The sequence below is a fragment of the Hemiscyllium ocellatum genome, chromosome 6 (assembly GCF_020745735.1).
Source record: "Hemiscyllium ocellatum isolate sHemOce1 chromosome 6, sHemOce1.pat.X.cur, whole genome shotgun sequence".
NCBI lineage: Eukaryota > Metazoa > Chordata > Chondrichthyes > Orectolobiformes > Hemiscylliidae > Hemiscyllium > Hemiscyllium ocellatum.
In genome coordinates this window covers 4875133-4894735 of record NC_083406.1, presented here as the reverse complement: position 1 = coordinate 4894735, position 19603 = coordinate 4875133, and the positions used below count along the sequence as shown (strand labels likewise).

The window sequence follows — 19603 nt, the reverse complement described above, 5'->3', positions numbered from 1 at the left end:
TTTTGGAGCACTGCTCTTTTGTCAAGTGAAGTGCAGTTCACCTGATGAAGAAGCAGCATTGCTTGCGATTTCAATTAAACGTGGTTGTCTATAATCTGACATAAAAAACCAACAAGAAACGTGAATCAGCTGTGGCTATCAAAGGGACAAGTTACTAAAAGCCAGGCTGTGGGTGCAGCTAGCAATTAGGAAACTAAGTAGTATATTTTCTGCACTGCAAAGAGATTTGATTACTAGAGTAAAGATGTCTTGCTGCCACTAAATAGGGCCTTGATGAGACCCCACATCGAACTGTGTGTAGTTTTGCTCTTAGTATCAATAGAAAGATACACTTGCCATGGAGGGAGTGCAACAAATGGTCACCAGACTAATCCTGAGAAGGTGGTTTTATGAGGAGAAATTGAAGATCCTGTGTCTGTTTTGAGTTGAAAACTGTGAAGAATGAGGAAGAATTCACAAAATTTGAAATGACATGGTATGTGTAGGTCAGGTGTTTCAGCTGGCAGGTGAGTTGAGAACTGAGGGACTTAGTCTCAAAATAAGGAGTAGGCTACTTAAGAGTGGAATTAGGAGGAATTTCTTAATTGAGAGTATGTGAATCTTTGGAATTCTTTAACCCAGAGGGTTTTGTAACTCTGTCATTGAGCATGTTCAAGACAGAAGTCAGTAAAGTTTTAATGACGACAAAGGGTAGGGGGAATAAAGGATATGGATTTGAGAGCGAGGCAATGGCCTGGTGATATTATTACTAAACTGTTAGTTGAGAAACATAGCTGTTGTTCTATTGAATACCGTTACAGCAGATGGCAGAATTTGAATTAATTAAAATTGTCTGGAATTAAGAATATCATGGATAACGACCATGAAAATGTTGTTGATTGACAGAAAATGCATCTGGTCACTAATATCCTTTCAGGAAGGAAACTGCCATCCTTACCTGGTCTGGCCTACATGTGACTCCAGAGCCGCAACAATGTGGTTCACTCTTAACTGCTATCCAAAATAGCCGAGCAAGCCAATCAGTTGTAACAGTCATGATGGAGTCTCAAAGTAATGAAATTGGATGGACCACCTGATATCGACCTAGGCTTCAGAACAGCCCTGACATCCCTGCAAAGTCCTCCTGACTAACATCTGGAGGTTGGTGCCAGCATTGGGAGACCTGACTAACAGACTGGTCAAGCAACAGCCTGACATAGTCAGATTCATGGAATCATACCTTAGACACAATGTCTGAGACACCACTGTCACCATCCCTGAATATGTCCTGTCCCACTGGCAGGACAGACACAGCAGAGGTGGAAGCGCCTTGTTATACAGTTGGGAAGGAGTTACCCTGGGAGTCCTCAACATTGACTCCAGGCACCATGAATTCTTATCACTTGATTAAGTGGCATATCCCTACTCAAAAGCAATAGCTTAGACAATGAAATCATTTTGTTGTTGTCACATGTACCTAAGTACAGTGACAAGTTTCATTTTGCAAGCAACATAGGCAGATCATAGCATATAAGGTCATACAGAACATAGGGTGTTTAACAATTGTAAGAAATGTGAGAATAAGTTATGCTGTCGAGAACTCGCAAAGAGTCGCCTGTTGTTGGCACCATCCTGAATATTGTTTAGATACACTGGAGGAGGACGCTCCACCAATATCCCCATTCTCAATGATGAATTAGCCTAGCATATCAGCGCAAACGATAAGGCTGAAAAATTCACAACAATCTTCACCAAGAAATGCTGAATGGAAGATCTATCTTGGCTTCCTCTGATGGTCCATAGTATCACAGGTGCCAGTCTTTAGCCAATTTGATTTACTCCATGTGGTATCAGGAAAGAATTAGAGGTACTGGATATATCAAAGGCTACGGATCCTGACTACATTCTGGCAATAGTACTGAAGTCTAATATTCTAGAATTTGCCGCTCCTTTAGCCAAGTTGTTCCAGTGCAAAAATAACACTGGCATCTACCTGACAATGTGAAAAACTGCTTGGTTATGTCCTATACACAAAAAGCAGGACAAATCCAACTCGGCCAATTATCAATCAGCCTACTTTTGATAATCAGTAAAGTTGATTGAAGGACACGTCAGTATTGCTATCAAGCACCATCCACTCAGCAATAATCTGCTCACTAATGCCCAGTTTGAGTTATGCCTGAGTCACACAGCTCCCGACCTCATTACAGCCTTATTTCAAACATGGACAAAACAGCTGAATTCCAGAGGTGCGGTAAAAGAGCCTTGACATCAAGGCTGCATTTGATCGAGTGTAGCATCAAGAACCCCAAGCAAAACTGGTGTTAATGGATACTGGGGACAAAATCACAACTGGTTAGAGTCATACCTGGCACACAAGAAGATAGTTGTGTTTGTTAGACGGCAGTCATCTTAGCTCCAGGACATATCTGCAGGGGTTTCTCAGGGACATGTCCTAGGACCAACAAGCTTGAGCTGCCTTATCAATGACATTCCCTCCACCATAAGGTCACAAGTCAGGATGTTCACTGATGTTTGCAGAATATGCAGCATCATTCATAACTCCTCAGATACTGAAGCAGTACCGGAACAATATCCAGACTTGGGCTGACATGTGGCAACAGACATATATGCCACACAAATGCCAGACATTATCTATCTCCAGTAAAAGACAATCTCGCCACTACCCCTTTACCAACACTGAGTCCTCCACTATTAACACTATGTGGGTTACCGTTGATCAGACACTCAACTGGACTTACCACATAAATACAGTGTCTACAATTGCAGGTCAGAGACTGGGAATATTGCAGTGATTAACTGACGTCATGATTTCCCAAAGATGTCCATCATCTACATGGCATAAGCCAGGAATGTGATGGAATACTCCCTAGTTACCAGATAAATACAGCTTCAACAATACTAAAGAAGCTTGACACCATTGAAGGTAAAAAGCCCACTTGATTGCACCACATCCGCAAGCATCCAATTCCTCCTCCGCCAACATTCAGTAGCAGCAGTGTGTACTATCTACAAGGTGCACTGCTGAAATTCATCAAAGATCCTTAGATAGCATCTTCCATTCTCATAACCACTTCCATCTCGAGAACAAGGGTTGCAGATACATAGGAATACCATCACCAGCAAGCCACTCACCATCCTGACTTGGAAATATATCGTTCTTCCTTCCATATCGCTGGATCAAAATCCTTGAATTCTTTCCCTAAGAGCTTGTGAATCTACCTATAGCACGTGGACTGAGCAGATCACCATCAACTTCCCAAGGGACTGGCAATAAATGCTAGCAAGCAGGCAATGCCCGCATCTCTTGAGAGAATTATAAATAATGGGAAGGTGGAATTGAGTTAAGTGATCAATTATATATAGAACATAGAACAATACAGCACAGAACAGGCCCATTGGCCCTCTATGTCGTGCTGACCTGTGAACTATTCTAAGCTCATCCCCCTACACTATCCCATCATCATCCATGTGCTTATCCAAGGATTGTTTAAATCTCCCTAATGTGGTTGAGTTAACTATATTGGCAGGCAAGGCATTCCATGCCCTTACAACTCGCTGAGTAAAGAATCTGCCTCTGACATCTGTCTCAAATCTATCACCCCTCAATTTGTAGTTATGACCCCTCGTGACCAGTTTGAATGCAGAACAGGATAAACAGGTGGAATGGCCTACTCCTTTTCCTATGTCCGTGTTATCTTGTTCTGTGTTGTAAGGGCAAAGGGTGTTTATAGGCATGTCTTGAAATCAGTGTAGAGGTAAGTTATGTCATTTTATTTTCCTTTTAAGCACTAACATTGACTAAATTGACTGCTCGATAGTTCTTGCGTATACACTGATAAAAATTCTTTCAGCTTATATATCCTACCCAGTGGCTCTTCAGTTTCAAAGCACATTCACGCGCTTGTGTCTGTTTAATTCCAGACATTTTGAATTACTCACTGAGTAATCTGCAAAACCTGGTCATTGATGTTCAATTCAGAGGAATTTTTGACATGACTCACCTTTTTAATTATTTGTGGTGGAGAATATTGAAATAAGGAAGAATTACTGTCTAAGTGTGGCAATACATTGGCAAATTAGTTTGCTGCTGGTAATTAAATGTGCCAAGCAACAACAAAATAATCCTCCAACAGCAGTTGAAAGTTGGATTTTGATATTTACTGAAATAGTGGCAAGATTTAGCATTGACAAGGATGCTGCATCTAAACATAATTCAGTGTCCAGAGCAACCATTCATTTTGACTAATGACAGTGCCTACCGAAATGTACACAAATGAAGTTCTTGTAGTGTGCAAGTTTCTGTACATTTAAGCAAGTGAGCTATTTGAAAATGGTCGTTTTTATTTTGTTCTCTTGCAAATCTATTTAATTTTATTTAATTCAGCTCATTCAGAAATGCGGCATTTACAACTTTGTTACTACATAAATCATGCTTTTCTCCAAATCATAAAGAACTGATGAAACAAAAAATCTATTCTAATTGAATATAATTCAGCCTTATTTTGGCAATGTTGGGCTTTAATGTTCTCTTGTATTTCTGTATTGCACAAATTCTGACAGTCTAACATACTGGTACCTGGCTATAAATGCAGAGGTGTCAGCCTTGGTTCACTGGGGAGTATGCTAGCCTTTGAACGAAGAGATTGTGACTTGATAATACAAATTCGTGAAAACAGTGAGAACATATAATCTAAGACAGTTTTGTGGAACAGATAAACTATCAGAGGTGCTGCCTTTCAGATACAATATTAAACCAAGTTTTCTCAGGATGAAAATGATCTTGGATACTATTTGTAGAAAAAATAGGGCTGTTCTCCTCAATGTCTTGTTCAATATTTATCTCAATCTGCATCCTTAAAATAGTTTATCTCATTGTTCCATAAATTAATTTTGAAAGTCTTGCTTTGTAACAATTTTCATGCTGAGTTTCATGAATCCAAATGCTTCAATTTAATTGACTGCAAGAGTGCTTTGCAATGTCCTGAGGTTGTAAAATGCATTGCTTACCCGTGCATGCAACTATAAATGCACTCATCACATACTATAACCACTGGTTTGCTATCAGATGCATGGACTAGATGCATGATTTGTAACAGTACCGTCCAAAATAATCAGCACATAATAGTTACTTGTTCATTTCCTGTATTCTGTATGATTCAAAGATTGTTCCTCATTTGGTAAGGCTGCTTGATAATTATTACTTGTATGCATATATGTGGAGAAACCACGTAGTTTAATAGTTAGATTTCAGAGAAAATTTCAAATTTCAGATAAATTTATATGCAGTACATCAGATAGACACAAAGTAACCCTATAATCCCATGCTGTAGGTACTGAAGAGGCTGCAAAATAAGAAATCAGATGATATTGACAGGATAGCATCATTAATAGGATTCAGAACTGTTTTATTGACAAGACAGTGCTGTTAATATGACCTACTGCATTAAATTGACAGGAGAAATCTGGCAATAGAATCCTTTCTGTATTGTAATTGACAGGGAAACCCTTTCAATAGGGTCTTAATGTGCTTTTTATTGACAGTGAACCTATTGCTAAGGACATATTTTTACTGAATGATGTAAATACGTTGCTGTAGTATAGCCAAGCTAGCAGCGCTGTTACTGGTGCTGTTGGATTAAGCAATAAATGAATGAGCTGACACATATAAAAGATCACATAAATGTTTATTAAAGAATAATTATAATTGTCAACAACAGCTCCATATTCCAAAATAATTGGACATATTCCACATTTTGCAAAATAGATGAAAACAAACCAGTGACCTTTCAACACTGGGGGCATTTCTTAACGACTGTTTATATTTTTTAGATTTTTATATGTTCGAAATCTTATTGTGTGAAATTCATTTAGCTTGCCTAGTCTTGGAGCATCTTAACAGTGTTAGGAACAAAGCAAGAAGAAAATAGTGAGTTCTCAAACAAAAGCAGAAATTACTGGAGAAACATTTCGGGTTCAGAGACTCTTCTTCAGAACAAGTTCACTGGACTCGAAGCGTTAAATCTATTTTCTGACCACACAACCATCCTCTGCTGTGTGAATTTTGGCAGTGGCAGTTACATGGGTGGCACAATAGCTCAGTGATTAACACTGCTGCCTCACAGCACCAGGAACCCAGGTTTGATTCCAGCCTCAGGCAACTGTCTGTGTGGAGTTTGCACATTCTCCCCGTGTCTGTGTGGGTTCCTTCCCACAGTCCAAAGATGTGCAGATCATGTGAATTGGCGATGCTAAATTGCCCATAGTGATCGGTGCATTAGTAGGTGAATGCGTCTGGGTGGGTTACTCTTCTGAGGGTTGGTGTGGACTTGTTGGGCCTGTTTCCACACTGCAGGGAATCTAATCTAAACATGCTGTCAGACCATGGAATTTCTGTTTTTATTTCAGGTCTTCAGCATCTGTAATTGTTTGTCTGATTTCAGTGGTGAGTCTTCAATCGACTGTAGTCATTTAAACAAAAAATTTAAACAAATCCAGCTTCTTCCCCAAATGTGAGTTCACACTTAGGATATGGGAGTTCACACTTAAGATATGTGATAAGGTGATATCTGAAACGAGTCTATCCCAATTTAAGTTCCTGACAGATTTGATGAATTTGTGTGGTAGTAATCTTGATTATTCCATGGCTTTTAATAGATTTTTTTAAAGCTTTGATCGGATTTGCAAATAATTCTGATTTCAGGACCCTTATTTGGAAACCCTTTTACCAAACTTGCTTTGGCTTTTTATACAGAAAAAAGGATAACTAATAAGCAAGCGAGAAGATGGATCGATAACATTTGTTTCAAATTGGGTGGTTCAGGTACTGTGTTGAGGTTTCTATTGCAGAACTCTCAAAAAGAAAGCTCAGTCATTGAAGTGGGGAGTTTTATGACTATGTTTGTAGCTAGCATCACTGCATACAGAAACAAAAGCTGTTCATTCAGCTTCATGTTTATTTATTTTACACCTCCAAAATTCCTTGGGGTGTTTTCAGTGTTAAAAGTGGTATATTTATGTTTTTGCTGTTTATGCTTTATGTTTTCATATTGGCTGGGAAATAACTCCACAGAGACTGGTATCCCATCACTAACTCACCTCTTATTTACATTTGAATAGTACCTGACAATGGTCCGGTTTGCTTAGATCCAGCTCTCAGAGTGAACAGAACCTCTGACACTTTTGTGTATGTCTGTCAGCCAGGGCGCCCTGATTAACAGTTCCAATCCATCACTACAGTATGAGTCTCCCTTATTTCTGTTACATAATTTGTGTCCAGACAGTTTGCCCTTTCTTTGAACTGAAATTAAGTGAATGAAGACATGTTACCTAGTGGTATTAAGTAACACTTTAAGACTTACACATGAATGAGAGGCGAACAGAGGCATAGAAACCACATATGGGCAATAAGTAGCAGCTCTAAATAAGGACGAGGAATCAATGCAGGCTTGGTGGGATGAAGGGCTTGTTCCTGTACTGTAAAGTTCTTTGTTTTTACTTGAAGAGGCTTCTGAGCTGAAACCTTACACGGGCAGAAAAATAGGAGTTGTCATGATGTCATGGGTGCAACCTACACCTCCATATTGTTTTGGGAATGGATATAGCTTGTTGCACATTTTTTTCACTTCTTTCTGTAAGTGGGATATTTGAATTGCAAACAGAATTGCGACCAGGCTCATTAAGGCTACATTTAGACCAGGACATATTTGCATGTCACAAACAGATAATATGGAATACTAATATGATACAAATTATTTCTGGAGTAGCATTAGGATAAACAAAACTTGCAATATTAGGTGTGGTAGGTTTATGATATCTGCCAGGATCATCTTATCTGTTGTGCCCAGCATCATAGGAACACCAGGAATTGGATGAAGCCATTAACTTCATTAAGCAAAAAACTGAAAGAATGGCACATGTTAAAATCTGAAACAAAAACAGAACTTGCTGAAAGATCTCAGCAGGTCTGGTAGCATTTGTAGAGAGAAATCAGAATTAATGTTTCAGGTTCAGTGATCCTTCTTCAGAACTGATGGTAGTTAGGAAAATAATGTATTTAATGTAGAAGATAGAGTAGGGGGAGGAGTAAGTGACAGGTGGAGATAGAGCCCAAAGAGAGAGAAAAACAGTTGGACAAACAAAGCAGTAGGGGATTGTCACACTGGGAGAATGAATCAGTAGTTGCAAATGGAAATTGTTAGTTGCTGACAATGAGTTGTGTATGGTAGCAGCCCATGTGTTGGCAAGGCCTGGTGTATGTACGTGGGGGAAAGCTTGGACAAAAGTGCTCAAGCCCTCAAATTGCTGAACTCAATATTAAGTCCAGGAGACTGCAGAATTCTGATGCAGAGAATGAGGTGTTGTTCTTCCAGCTGAGGTTCACTGGAACATTGCAGCAAGCCTGAGACAGAGATGTTAGCTCGGAAACAGGTGTGTTGAAGTGGTAAGGTTCTTCCCTGGCCAACATCTCTCTCTCAGGCTTGCTGCAGTGCTCCAGCAAAGCTCAATGCAAGTTGGAAGAATAACATCACATTTTTCACTTGGGATAGCTGGAGTCTTCTGGACTTAATATCGAGTTCAACAATTGTAAAACTTGAGCACTTTTCCACATGCTTTCCCGAGTCCCATACACCTGGCCCTGCCAAAACACAGGCTGCTACCACACACGATACATTAGACAATAGACAATAGTTGCAGGAGTAGGTCATTCAGCCCTTCGAGCCTGCACCGCCATTCAATATGATCATGGCTGATCATTCCTAATTAGTATCCTCTTCCTGCCTTATCTCCATAACCCTTGATTCCACTATCTTTGAGGCTCTATCGAACTCTTTCTTAAATGAATCCAGAGACTGGGCTTCCACTGCCCTCTGGGGCAGAGCATTTCACACAACCACCACTCTCTGGGTGAAGAAGTTTCTCCTCATCACTGTCCTAAATGGTCTACCCCGTAGACCCCGTTAGCTACTAATAGTTCCCATTAGCAACTATTCATCATCCCGGGCTGGCACTCCTCCACTGCTTTGTTTGTCCAATTGTTTTTCTCTGTCTTTGGGATCTATCGCCACCTTTCTTTTACTTCTCCACATTCCCCCCCACCCTAATTTCTACGGAAGAACCATCCTTTTCCTAGCTACCATCAGTTCTGAAGAAGGGTCACTGGACCCAAAACGTTAACTCTGATTTCTGTCCACAGATGTTACAGACCTGCTGAGATTTTCCAGCACTTCCCATTCAACTCATTGCCTGACCTGATGACCATTCAATTAGATTATGGCTGCTCTACACAACACCTGCATCATGGATCAAATGTTTTATTTTCCTGAGAGCTCATTTAAGATTTCTCGAATAAGACTTTTTGACTTTGGGTACTTTTCCTGTCTCATTTACCCATTCATAAGGTAATGTAGTCATTTAGTCCTGGGTTTTGGACAGGATGGGGAGCATTCCTATTGCCAGAAGAAGATAGGAAACCTGAGTCTCTCTTCTGAGCTCGGTATCTCACATTTCATGGAGGTAGGATTGGGGAGAGTTGTAGTTCATGCATGAACAGTTCCTGAAAGCAGTGACCATTTAGATAATCAATGGCCTCCATGAAAATTTGGGTTTTGGAGCCCCTGGAATGTAGAACTTGGGGTGGCTGGGATGTAAAGATTAGAGTAGATCTGTTCTCGGTGCATTTTTCTGGATAGCCAGGGTGCCTTTTTGACGTGATAAGATATTCATTTGGGTCTGGTCATAGAACACTACTGATGGAGGCGGACTGTCCTATGATAAAGGTAAGGAACCATTTGGGAATGTGAAAATTTGCATGCTTTTGCGTAAAAAGTGCATAAACATATTTACTATAATGTGGGCATTGTTGGTTATACCAGTCTTCATTCCCCTTCTAAATTGCCTTTGAGCAAAAAGATAGTGGTGAGCTACCTTCTCAAACCACTGCAGTCCTTCAGAGTTTCATAGTGCTGGGAGGTAGGAAATTTCAGGATTAGACTCTGTGACTGTGTTTACGATGTTGTCGTACTTGGAGGAGAATTTGCAGGCAGTGGTGTTCTACACATCTGATCATCTTGTATTTCTGGGTGGTAGTGGTTTCAGGCTTAGAAAGTGCTGTTATTGGAGCTTTGTTGAGTTATTATGATGCATCTTGTAGCTGGTTCACACTGCTGCCACTGTGCTTTGGGTGAAGAGAGTGACTCATTATAGGATTCATGACGCATGACTTATTTCCCAATCAAGGCATACCTATCAAGTAAACATTTTGATGAACAGCCAACTGCTTACAGATAGAAGTGTTTGCTCTTCCAATGAGATTAGCTGAAGGAATTTCAATGTGTTGAATTTTTTTTGTTTCTCATGAATGACAGTATCAATAGATAGATTGCTTTTTGCCAGCATGCATCCTGAGATATGGCCATGCTGTTAATACGTGAGTTGGCATTGGTCAAGAAGTGCAAAGGGTGGTGGGTGTGTGATGAGCTAGAACTGGGTTAGCACAGGATCTATGGAGATTGTGGGCCTTTAAGTGTATGAGCGTCTATGGGAGATGGTTATCTGTGATAAGGTGATGACAGGGATGTAGCTTTACACGTGCGGTATAGGTGCAGGGGGACAGTTTGGCATAGAGTTGGGGACCATGGTGGTGGCTGCAGTGTGTTTTGTAGTAGGGCTTGGCATGTATGAGCCACGGACAGTGAGGAGATGAGAGCAGGAGGAATGATTTCTGTTTTCATTTTTACTTTTAATCTTTAACCGTAGTGCCAGAGGCCCCAGACAGACTTCCACCCAGCTCACTTCAGCAGCCTGGCAGCCTTCTCCAATCTTCCCAGACTCGAATCCCAAGCCAGTCAGCTCCCAGCCTGGAAATGAGAAGTAGCTGCTGCCACGTTTGCATTTGTGGAACTTGTATTTTTCCCACCTCAGTGCATCCAACTTGAGAATGAAAATCTTAGTTAAGAACACTAAGAGTCAAGAAAGGATAATTGTTGATTGATGGGGGACTTGGGCTCATCCAGAAATAGAATTAGAAATGTTTGCCGACTTCCCCAATAATCATCACCACTCCATTAAATTGAAAGGCACAACACACAAGGGAAGTATTAATTTCCTAGACACTATAAAATTTGAATTGGCATGGTATAACAGGCATGAGTTAAGAATTTTTTTTAATACAAACATAACTGACATATTTCTTTATACACAAAACCATCACTCTAAGCATGGTTTCTGTGAACTAGTGGGGTCACAGCTAAATGATTGTTTATTTGTCTCTAACACAGATCACTGCTCCTTGAGTAATTCTCAGTATGTGACATGCCCGAAGAGGTGATAACATATAAGTGCAAGTCTTTATGAAAGCAAACCGTTCAATATTAAAGAAAGCAGTTGACTCGTGATTATAATAGCATTCTCTCATTTAGTATCTCCTGTTCTCTTGTAGCTTTAATCTAGAGATGACCACATTAATTCATTCGGAATTATTTGCATCAGTTTTCCTGTTCCCAGTTAGCTGAGTATTTCTTTGTTGAAAAACTTAAAGTCAGTTCCCTTTTATAGCTGTGCTCTCCCCACCTTTTGAGGACCCAGTCCACCATCTGTGGAGTTTCCTGTTTGCTGCTACTTTCCTCTTGTCTCTCTCTCTCTCTCTTCCCCTTCCAGCTCCTCAGCCTTCCCAGCCAGCAACTTGTCATCCATTCGTAGCCCCTCTCCTCCCACTTTGCTAACTCTCCCCACTCCTTACAGCCCTTCTCCCCACTTTAGGTCCTCACTCCTCCTTTCCAGTTGTTCCTCCCTACCCCAATTTGCAACTTGTTCTTTATCTCTCCCTTGTAGCTTGTCTGTTCTCTCTTTACAGTGCCTTAGGCTACGTTGCTGAGCCCCAGGCTCCCTCTACAGACCCTTGATCTTCCCAGGCACTCATCCTCACTCCCCAACTTTGCTTTTGGCCTCACTCACGGACCTCTCTCTCCCCGATCAGACTAACGTTCCTGACTATTCTCACTGGCCATAATCTCTGGCCGCAGTAATCTTTGCTCTTTGGCCTCATTGACTTTGCCCACTGGCCTTGCTCCCCTTCCTGACAGTCTTGCTATCTGTTCCCTCCCAGTTTTCTCCAGCTTTCCTGACTGCTGCCACCCTCTCTGCTTTCCAATTACAGAGCAGTTCTTGCCTGCATTTACTGATGTGAGGTTGGAGCTGAGGTTTTCACTGTTCCCTTTTATCCCCAAACAATTTGGGGATTCTGAAGATGAATCCACTCACTTCCTCTGCACGGTTTCATGCTAAGCTCCCATTTACCTGCCTTTGCTCCATATCCAATGACATGCATTTTAATTAAAACCTATACGTATCTTGGTGTTAAAAGCACCAATGTTCCCTGGATTAACAGGATTTTATACTGAGTTGAGTTCCAGACTTTACTTTGGAGGTGTTTGGAGAAGGAGGGAGAGGCAGAGGGGATTCATTAGATGTATAATTTTACACAAAGTACCACAAATGTTATAGCTGATCACCTCCAATCTTTTGGCTTGTCAGTGAGTTTCATTCTGGTAACAAGAGATCCAGTTATGTCATTAATAAAGTCTGAGATAACTGGAAGGATGGTTATTTCCTACATCATAATGCTGTTTTACATCATCCTATCATAAGAAACTCATAGCATGAGGAGTTGCTACCTGAGTTTGATGTCCAACTAGTGTTAGAATATTTCCTTTTTTTTTGATGGATTCCAGGCAAGATTAGTCAATATTCAGTGTCACCTTCTCAGGTAGAGCATGACTCGTTGCATTGCCAAAATCCACTGCAAATGCAATGTCAGCATTCATTTCAAGAAGGCTTGCATGCAAGAGCAAAGTGTTCTGCTTAAGCTACATAAGGCCTAGTTCGGGCTGCATTTGGAATTTTGTGAGCAATTTTGGGCCTCATATCAGTGGAAGGATATCCTGGCCTTTGGAGTGGTTCCAGAGGAGGTTTACAAGAATGACTCCAGGGATGAAGGGCTTGTCATATGAGGAGTGGTTGAAGACTCTGGGTCTGTACTCAATGGAGTCTGCAGGTAGTGAAACTTACAGAATACTAGGAGGCCTGGATACAATGTATGTGGAGAAGATGTTTTACTAGGAGGAGAGACTAAGATCTGAGGGTACAGCCTCAGCATGAAGAGCCAAGAGATGAGGGAGCAATTTCTTCACCCAGAAGGTCGTTAATCTGTGCAACTCATTGCCACAGATACAAAGTCATTGAGTGTATTTAAGACTAAGATAGATAAGTTCTTGGTTGGGAAGGAAATCAAGGGTTATGGGGTGAAGGCAGGAGAATGGGCTTGTGAAACATATCAGCCATGATGGGGCAAATGGCCTAATTCTGCTCTTATGTCTTTGGTCTTCTGAATTCAGATACCCCAAGACTCACCAGGCTGGTGGTGCACTGTGAGCTAATGAACACTGCACCTGATGCCTTTTTTTTGTGCAGATTCTATTCTGGGAAGTTTGCCCAGAGAGCAACCTTCACAAGTAGAAAGTAAATGACTACAGGTGGGATTTCCCTGATTCAGATCTAAGTCCAAAACCTGGAATGTTTGGTGGAGAATAACCCTACCTTGTTTGGAAACCCCTTCTGGGACCAGATGCCAGCTCTACAGCTGATTGGCACCCACTGGGCTTTCTTGTGGCGAGATGAAAGACCATGCTCTGACCTAGAACTGCCAGCCAATCAGAAGTCTGCATCTCCAAAACTCGTCAACAGTTTTCTGTTGCCTGCTACCCAGATAATTGATCAGTGGTGAGAAAGGCACACATTGTTAGTTACTGGGGTCTGTGTTCAGGTCTTAATTATTTACATCACTTGTCAACAGCTTGCGTTCTGCCAACACCAGAGAGAGTAGGTTTGCAGGAGAGAGCAAGGGGTGGTTCTCAGATGTCTACCCACCTCCCATTTTTCTAGATCAAGTACCTCAGTCTTGCACAACTTAATGCAGATCCCCATCCTGCCACCTCCATCCCAAACTGACAGCCTGCCCATCCTGGTTTCACCAGGCAATTAGGCCAAATTGTTCTTGTTCTGCCTGGAGTGGACACTCAGACAGATTGGGGCCTTTACATAGTTGTTAATTAACAATTTAAAGGCCTTAATTGGTGGGTAGTAAAGGTTAACAATGGGTCTTCCAGCCCAGAATTTAATTTCTCGGGTAGTGGGAAGGGGGTGGACATCTCCCAGTGCCAACTATTTGGCCTGCATGCCATCTTCCCTGAGAGAGGAGGAAATCCCCTTCCCATGTGCCAAATGAAACAAATAAAACTAAGAGCTGCAGATTATGGAAATCTGAAATTGCTGGAGAAACCCAGCAGGTCTGGCAGCATCTGTGGAGAGGGAAAGCAGAGCCAACATTTTGGGTCCAGTGACATCTTCATCAGATAACCCAAGGCATCAACTCTGCTTTCTCTCCACAGGTGTTATCAGACCTGCTGAGTTCTCCAGCAATTTCAGTTTCTTTGTGTGTCAAATGAAATGCATTGATTTATGTTGTTTCTGTAGAAATAATAAGATTTGCATATGGTCCAGCAATAAAAGTTAACAACAAGGGTTTGTAACATGGAATGAAATTTTATTTTGTGTGGACATACCTTATTTCAACTTTTAGTAGTGAAATTCAGCAATGCCAAATTGGATCCAGCTTCTGTGGTTGTTACACACCAAAAATCCAAATCGTTGCTTATCATGTCTGTTTATTACTCTGTACATCTTTCTTGAACTAAAGACAAAGCCAAATGTCACAGAATAGTATGAACAATGTCTCAGTACTGTAGAATATAACAAATACAATGACTGTTTGAGAAATCTAATTATATTTCACTGACAAAATTTATATCTTTACATTTTCTTTGAAAATGTGCCTTAGAATGTTCAGCAGGAGAATAAAGCGACCAACATCTGTCACTATCTAAAACAATTGAAGTGTCAGTTCATTACTCATGTTTGTTTCAGTATTTTACGCTTACATAAGATCAAAAACTTCCTCATTGTTTCTACTCAGTGGTGGCAGGAATTTTGCATGGTTACATAGCTTCTTGCAATTCTGCTCAACAGTTCTTTTGCACTTTAGAAATTGAGGAGATTTTTACACTTCTTTATCAAAACATTTGGTTACTTTGAAAGTTCTGGGGTGAGTTTAACCTCATCTCACTATTCTCTACTTCAGTCATATACTATTTGCTGTGTGATATACAAAGTAATTTATCCAATTATTTTCGATACCCTGAAATAATTCAAAGAAACACAAGCACATTAACCAGCTCTCGATCAAAGAAAATTAAACACAGTCTGTCAGACAAGAAAGCTGTCACTGCAATTCTGCGAATTGTGTTATGCAATATTGAAGATATTTCCAAATACTAAAGTGATTAAAAATAATAATGAATTGAAAATCCCAACCAGAATCGCTTGATGATAATGGAAAGCCAGTGTTTTCCTTATTTTCAGCCACACTCAAATTCAAAATTAGCAGAATAAAGACTTATTTTATCTTCCATTGTTGCACCAAACCAGCAAAATTCTTGCCCTGTGGTAATCTGTTTGTTTAGCATACGCAATTATAGAGATTTTTTTTAAAGGAATTATACTGGACAAATCTAAAGATAAAAATGAATATTTGAATTATTAATCATCATCCTCTTGGAAATTTTGTTTCACTCTAGGAGATTTTAATACATACCAATAATCTTAAATTTCTTCATCTATTCTTCACAGACAGACAATTTTCCCACAGAGCCCAATTACATGGGCAGCAGGCAGCAGTTTGTTCAAAGGTAAGTGCTGTTAAATGTCTTGCTCAGGAATTGCATTTGCATTCCTGTCTGCATTGCTCAGTCAGACCAAATTACTGAAAATTGATGTGGTGATGAACAATGCTGTCTTTTGTTACAGTAGTTCCACGTTCAAAGATCCAGAGAGGGTTAGTTTGAGGGACAGCGGACATGGAGACAGTGACCAAGCCGACAGCGATCAGGATACTAATAAAGGTTCCTGCTGTGACATGTCTGCCAAGGACGCACTCAAGATAAAATCTACAACAACCAAACCCCCAGTCCCTGAACAAGGTTAGTTAAAGCTGTAATGACTCAAGAGCAAAAAACTCCAGGCACACAAAACATTTTTGAAGAGAAAATTTGATGTTTCATTCCCTATTTTGAAAATGTGGCAGAGATGGATTACTTTTATTGTGGGAACTGGAGAAAGGGTCCATTGAAAATAGTAATGCTGACCAGTGATTTTCTTTATCATCCCTTCTTCAAAAAAACACTCATTTTGTTGCATTGAAATGTCTTTTAAATTTATAAAGTAAAGACACTGGCAGGTGGATTCAGCACATTTGCACTTCGATCTCAGACCTTGTGGGTCCACAGCACAGCTGGGGATTCAGACAGAAAGGTGCACTTTCACAGGGACAGAAATCCTGCCAGACATAGTGCACACTATCTTTCTCCACAGGGATGTAATTTAGTAAAATCTGCCCTTTCTTACATTGAATTGGGGATTTTAAAGAAAAAGAGCACTTTGAAGATTTAAAATCCAGCACAGGAGTTCTCTTTCCTAGCTTCAGTTCGCCCACATTCCTTTCAGGAGGAGCCAGCCGCAAGAACTGGAGGGAGGATGATATCAAAATTGGTTGATTTGCAGATAGTGATGAGGATTGTCAAAGGATACAGTAGGATGTAGATAGATTGCAGACTTGGGCAGAGAATTGGCAGATGAAGTTTAATCTAGACAAATGTGAGGTGGTGCATTTTGGAAGATCAAATTCAGGTGTGAATTGTACAATAAATGGTAGAACCCGGAGCGTTGATATGTCCATAGTTCCCTGAAAGTGGAAACACTGGTGGATAAGGTGATCAAGAAGACATACAGCACACTTGCCTTCATTGGCTGGGGCATTAAATATTAAAGTTGGCAAGTAATGTTATAGAGGAGGCTGAGGCAAAATGTATTAGAGGTCTACAAAATTATGAGAGGCATAGATACGGTGAATAGGCAGTATCATTTTCCTGGGGTGGACAGGTCAACTACAAGAGGGCACAAGTTCAAGGTGAGATGGCAAACATTTCGGGGAGAAGTGTGGGGAAAATTTTTCTCACAGATGGTGGTGGGTGCCTGAAACACATTGCCAGTGGAGGTGTTGGAGTAAGGCACATTAACAACATTGAAGGCATACATTGATAGACACATGTAAGGGAGGCAAGCAGAAGGATAGAACCCCCAAGGGCAAAAAGTAGCGGGTCCAAATAAAGAATAAGAATCGGCATAGGCTTGGTGGTCTCAAGAACTCGTATTCTGATGAAGGGCTTTTGCCCGAAACGTCGATTTTACTGCTCCTCAGATGCTGCTCAACTGCTGTGCTTTTCCAGCACCACTCGAATCTAAACTCTGGTTTCTAGCATCTGCAGTCATTGTTTTTACCGGGCTGAAGAACTTGTATAGTTTTGTATACTCTTGCATAATGCATTTAATATAAAGATGGGATTGAAATGAGATAGTGTTACACCCAACTTTTGGTCACAATGTGTGCAGAAATATCTAGTATTGCAAGGCCACGTCCAGCATACCGTGAGTACCTGATGTATATTCAGTGCCGCATTAGCATTGACAATTTAAGGGGAGATGGTGATGTAATGGTGACTTTACTGGACTGGTCATTCAGAATTCCAGTTTAAAATTCTGGAGAGATGGATCAAAATCCCACCATAGCAGATGATGAAATTTGAAGTAATAAAAATCTGGATTTGAATGCTAGCCAAACAATGATTATGGAAGCACTTTTGATTGTTTGAAAGGGAACATGTGTTTCATTTTCTGGTTTGGTCTACATGTGACTCCAGATCCACAGCAATGTGGTTGACTCTGAACTGTCCCCTGGGCAATTATAGATTGGCTGTAAGATGTGTGCCCATATTCCTTAAAAAGATTTTTCAACAACTAAACAATCCTGGGGATGGTCTGAAACAAGTATTGGTCCCTTTGCAACATACTGTTTAGGGGCTGCATGCTTGTTTCAAGATTCCTCTCAGAAGACTGCCTTTTCTGTTCATAGAGAAAGTGAGGTCTGCAGATGCTGGAGATCAGAGCTGAAAATGTGTTGCTGGAAAAGCGCAGCAGGTCAGGCAGCATCCAAGGAACAGGAGATTCGACGTTTCGGGCATAAAGCTTATGCCCGAAACGTCGAATCTCCTGTTCCTTGGATGCTGCCTGACCTGCTGCGCTTTTCCAGCAACACATTTTCAGCTTTTCTGTTCGTATCCAACTGAATAAGTAATCCATAACTGGCTGTCAAAGAAAGGTCAATTCCCTTTTGTAACTTACTTTGTGGAGCACATCTGCTCCGCAGAATATTGTGGGCTGTTCTCTCCCCAGGATTCTAAGCTCTTTTTTTTTAATCTTCCCTCAACCAACCCTCCTCATTGTCCCGGCTGAGCAACTTTGATTGTATTAAATTGGCATTGTAGAATATAATTTTACTTTCTTGCTTATGATCTGGCCTCAGGAATTGATTTAGTAGCCTTGATTTTTCAAATACAAGTTGTTCTGCTATAACATGCGTTTTGTTAACACGAATTCACTGTAACACGATTGACAAAATGGGGTACACTGTTTCTGAACAGTAAACCTTTAAAATGTGTTTCTACTCAAGCGCAACTGTTATATAATGCAGTGTTGCACAAGAACACAACCATCGCATTATAGAAGAACTACCTGCAGTCAACAAAATAAAATATAATTTAGCACCATTTAAATAAAAAAAACACTTGGGGTAGTGGGACTATTGCAGCAACAACATGAAATGAATTTGGAAACAAGAATTGTGCCTCCTGTTAACTGTAAAAGAGGGTAGATGTCTTTTAATATTTAACGGGTCACTGTGAGTACTTTACCACCCCAATGTTTTAAAGTGGCAGAATTCTCAAAGGAGAAGGTAGGTGGAATCCTCGAGGGAAATTGAACTGCATATCCAACAATAAACAGCTTCAGTAAAAGTTTGGCAGCTATTCCACACAGAATAACTGAAGAGTACAGCTATCTCCGACTTTGTGAAAGCCCTTGGGCTGTGTAACTCTGAAGTTTTTTTATTATCAAAGACACTACAAGAAAAGGAATTGTGAGCTCTTCACAAACCAAAATATATTTTTCCCACATATGTTAAGTTATGCAGGATAAAGGCTGATATAAAATATTTTGATACTTGATACTGGCAGAGCAAAGTACATGTGGTTTGTATTCTGGCTTATCATCTCTGGGCATTTTCTAAATTTTTCAATATTCTGTCAGGAGTAAATCAAAGAGTGTATGTGCTTGCACAGCTTCCGAGTGCAGGCATAAAAATAATGATCAGGATGCACAGACCATGTCTTTCCTATTATGCCTTAGTTTACATTATTACTTGTGAGTTTCTGCAGCTCTAGTTCAGTGTTCAACCTTCATTTATTACAAGTATGCCATGTTCTTAAAGTTTTGTCTTTTTAAAAACATTCCAACAAAATGCTCAATAAAGGTTCCTTCAAGATGTAAGAAATAGACAAAATCACAAGAAAACACAGATTTTAAAAAATCAGGAGGA

The 19603-nt window shown here is 40.4% G+C and overlaps 1 protein-coding gene across 2 annotated transcripts in view; it reads left to right on the top strand.

The window, feature by feature from the left end:
- Positions 1 to 19603, top strand: part of LOC132816350 (protocadherin-17-like) — a 126100-nt gene that overhangs the window by 10920 nt on the left and 95577 nt on the right. For both annotated transcript variants that reach the window (XM_060825803.1, XM_060825804.1), the window contains exons 2-3: positions 15745 to 15803; positions 15922 to 16094. In XM_060825803.1, the coding sequence (XP_060681786.1) occupies positions 15745 to 15803; positions 15922 to 16094 (232 nt within the window). The remainder of the gene's footprint in view (positions 1 to 15744; positions 15804 to 15921; positions 16095 to 19603) is intronic.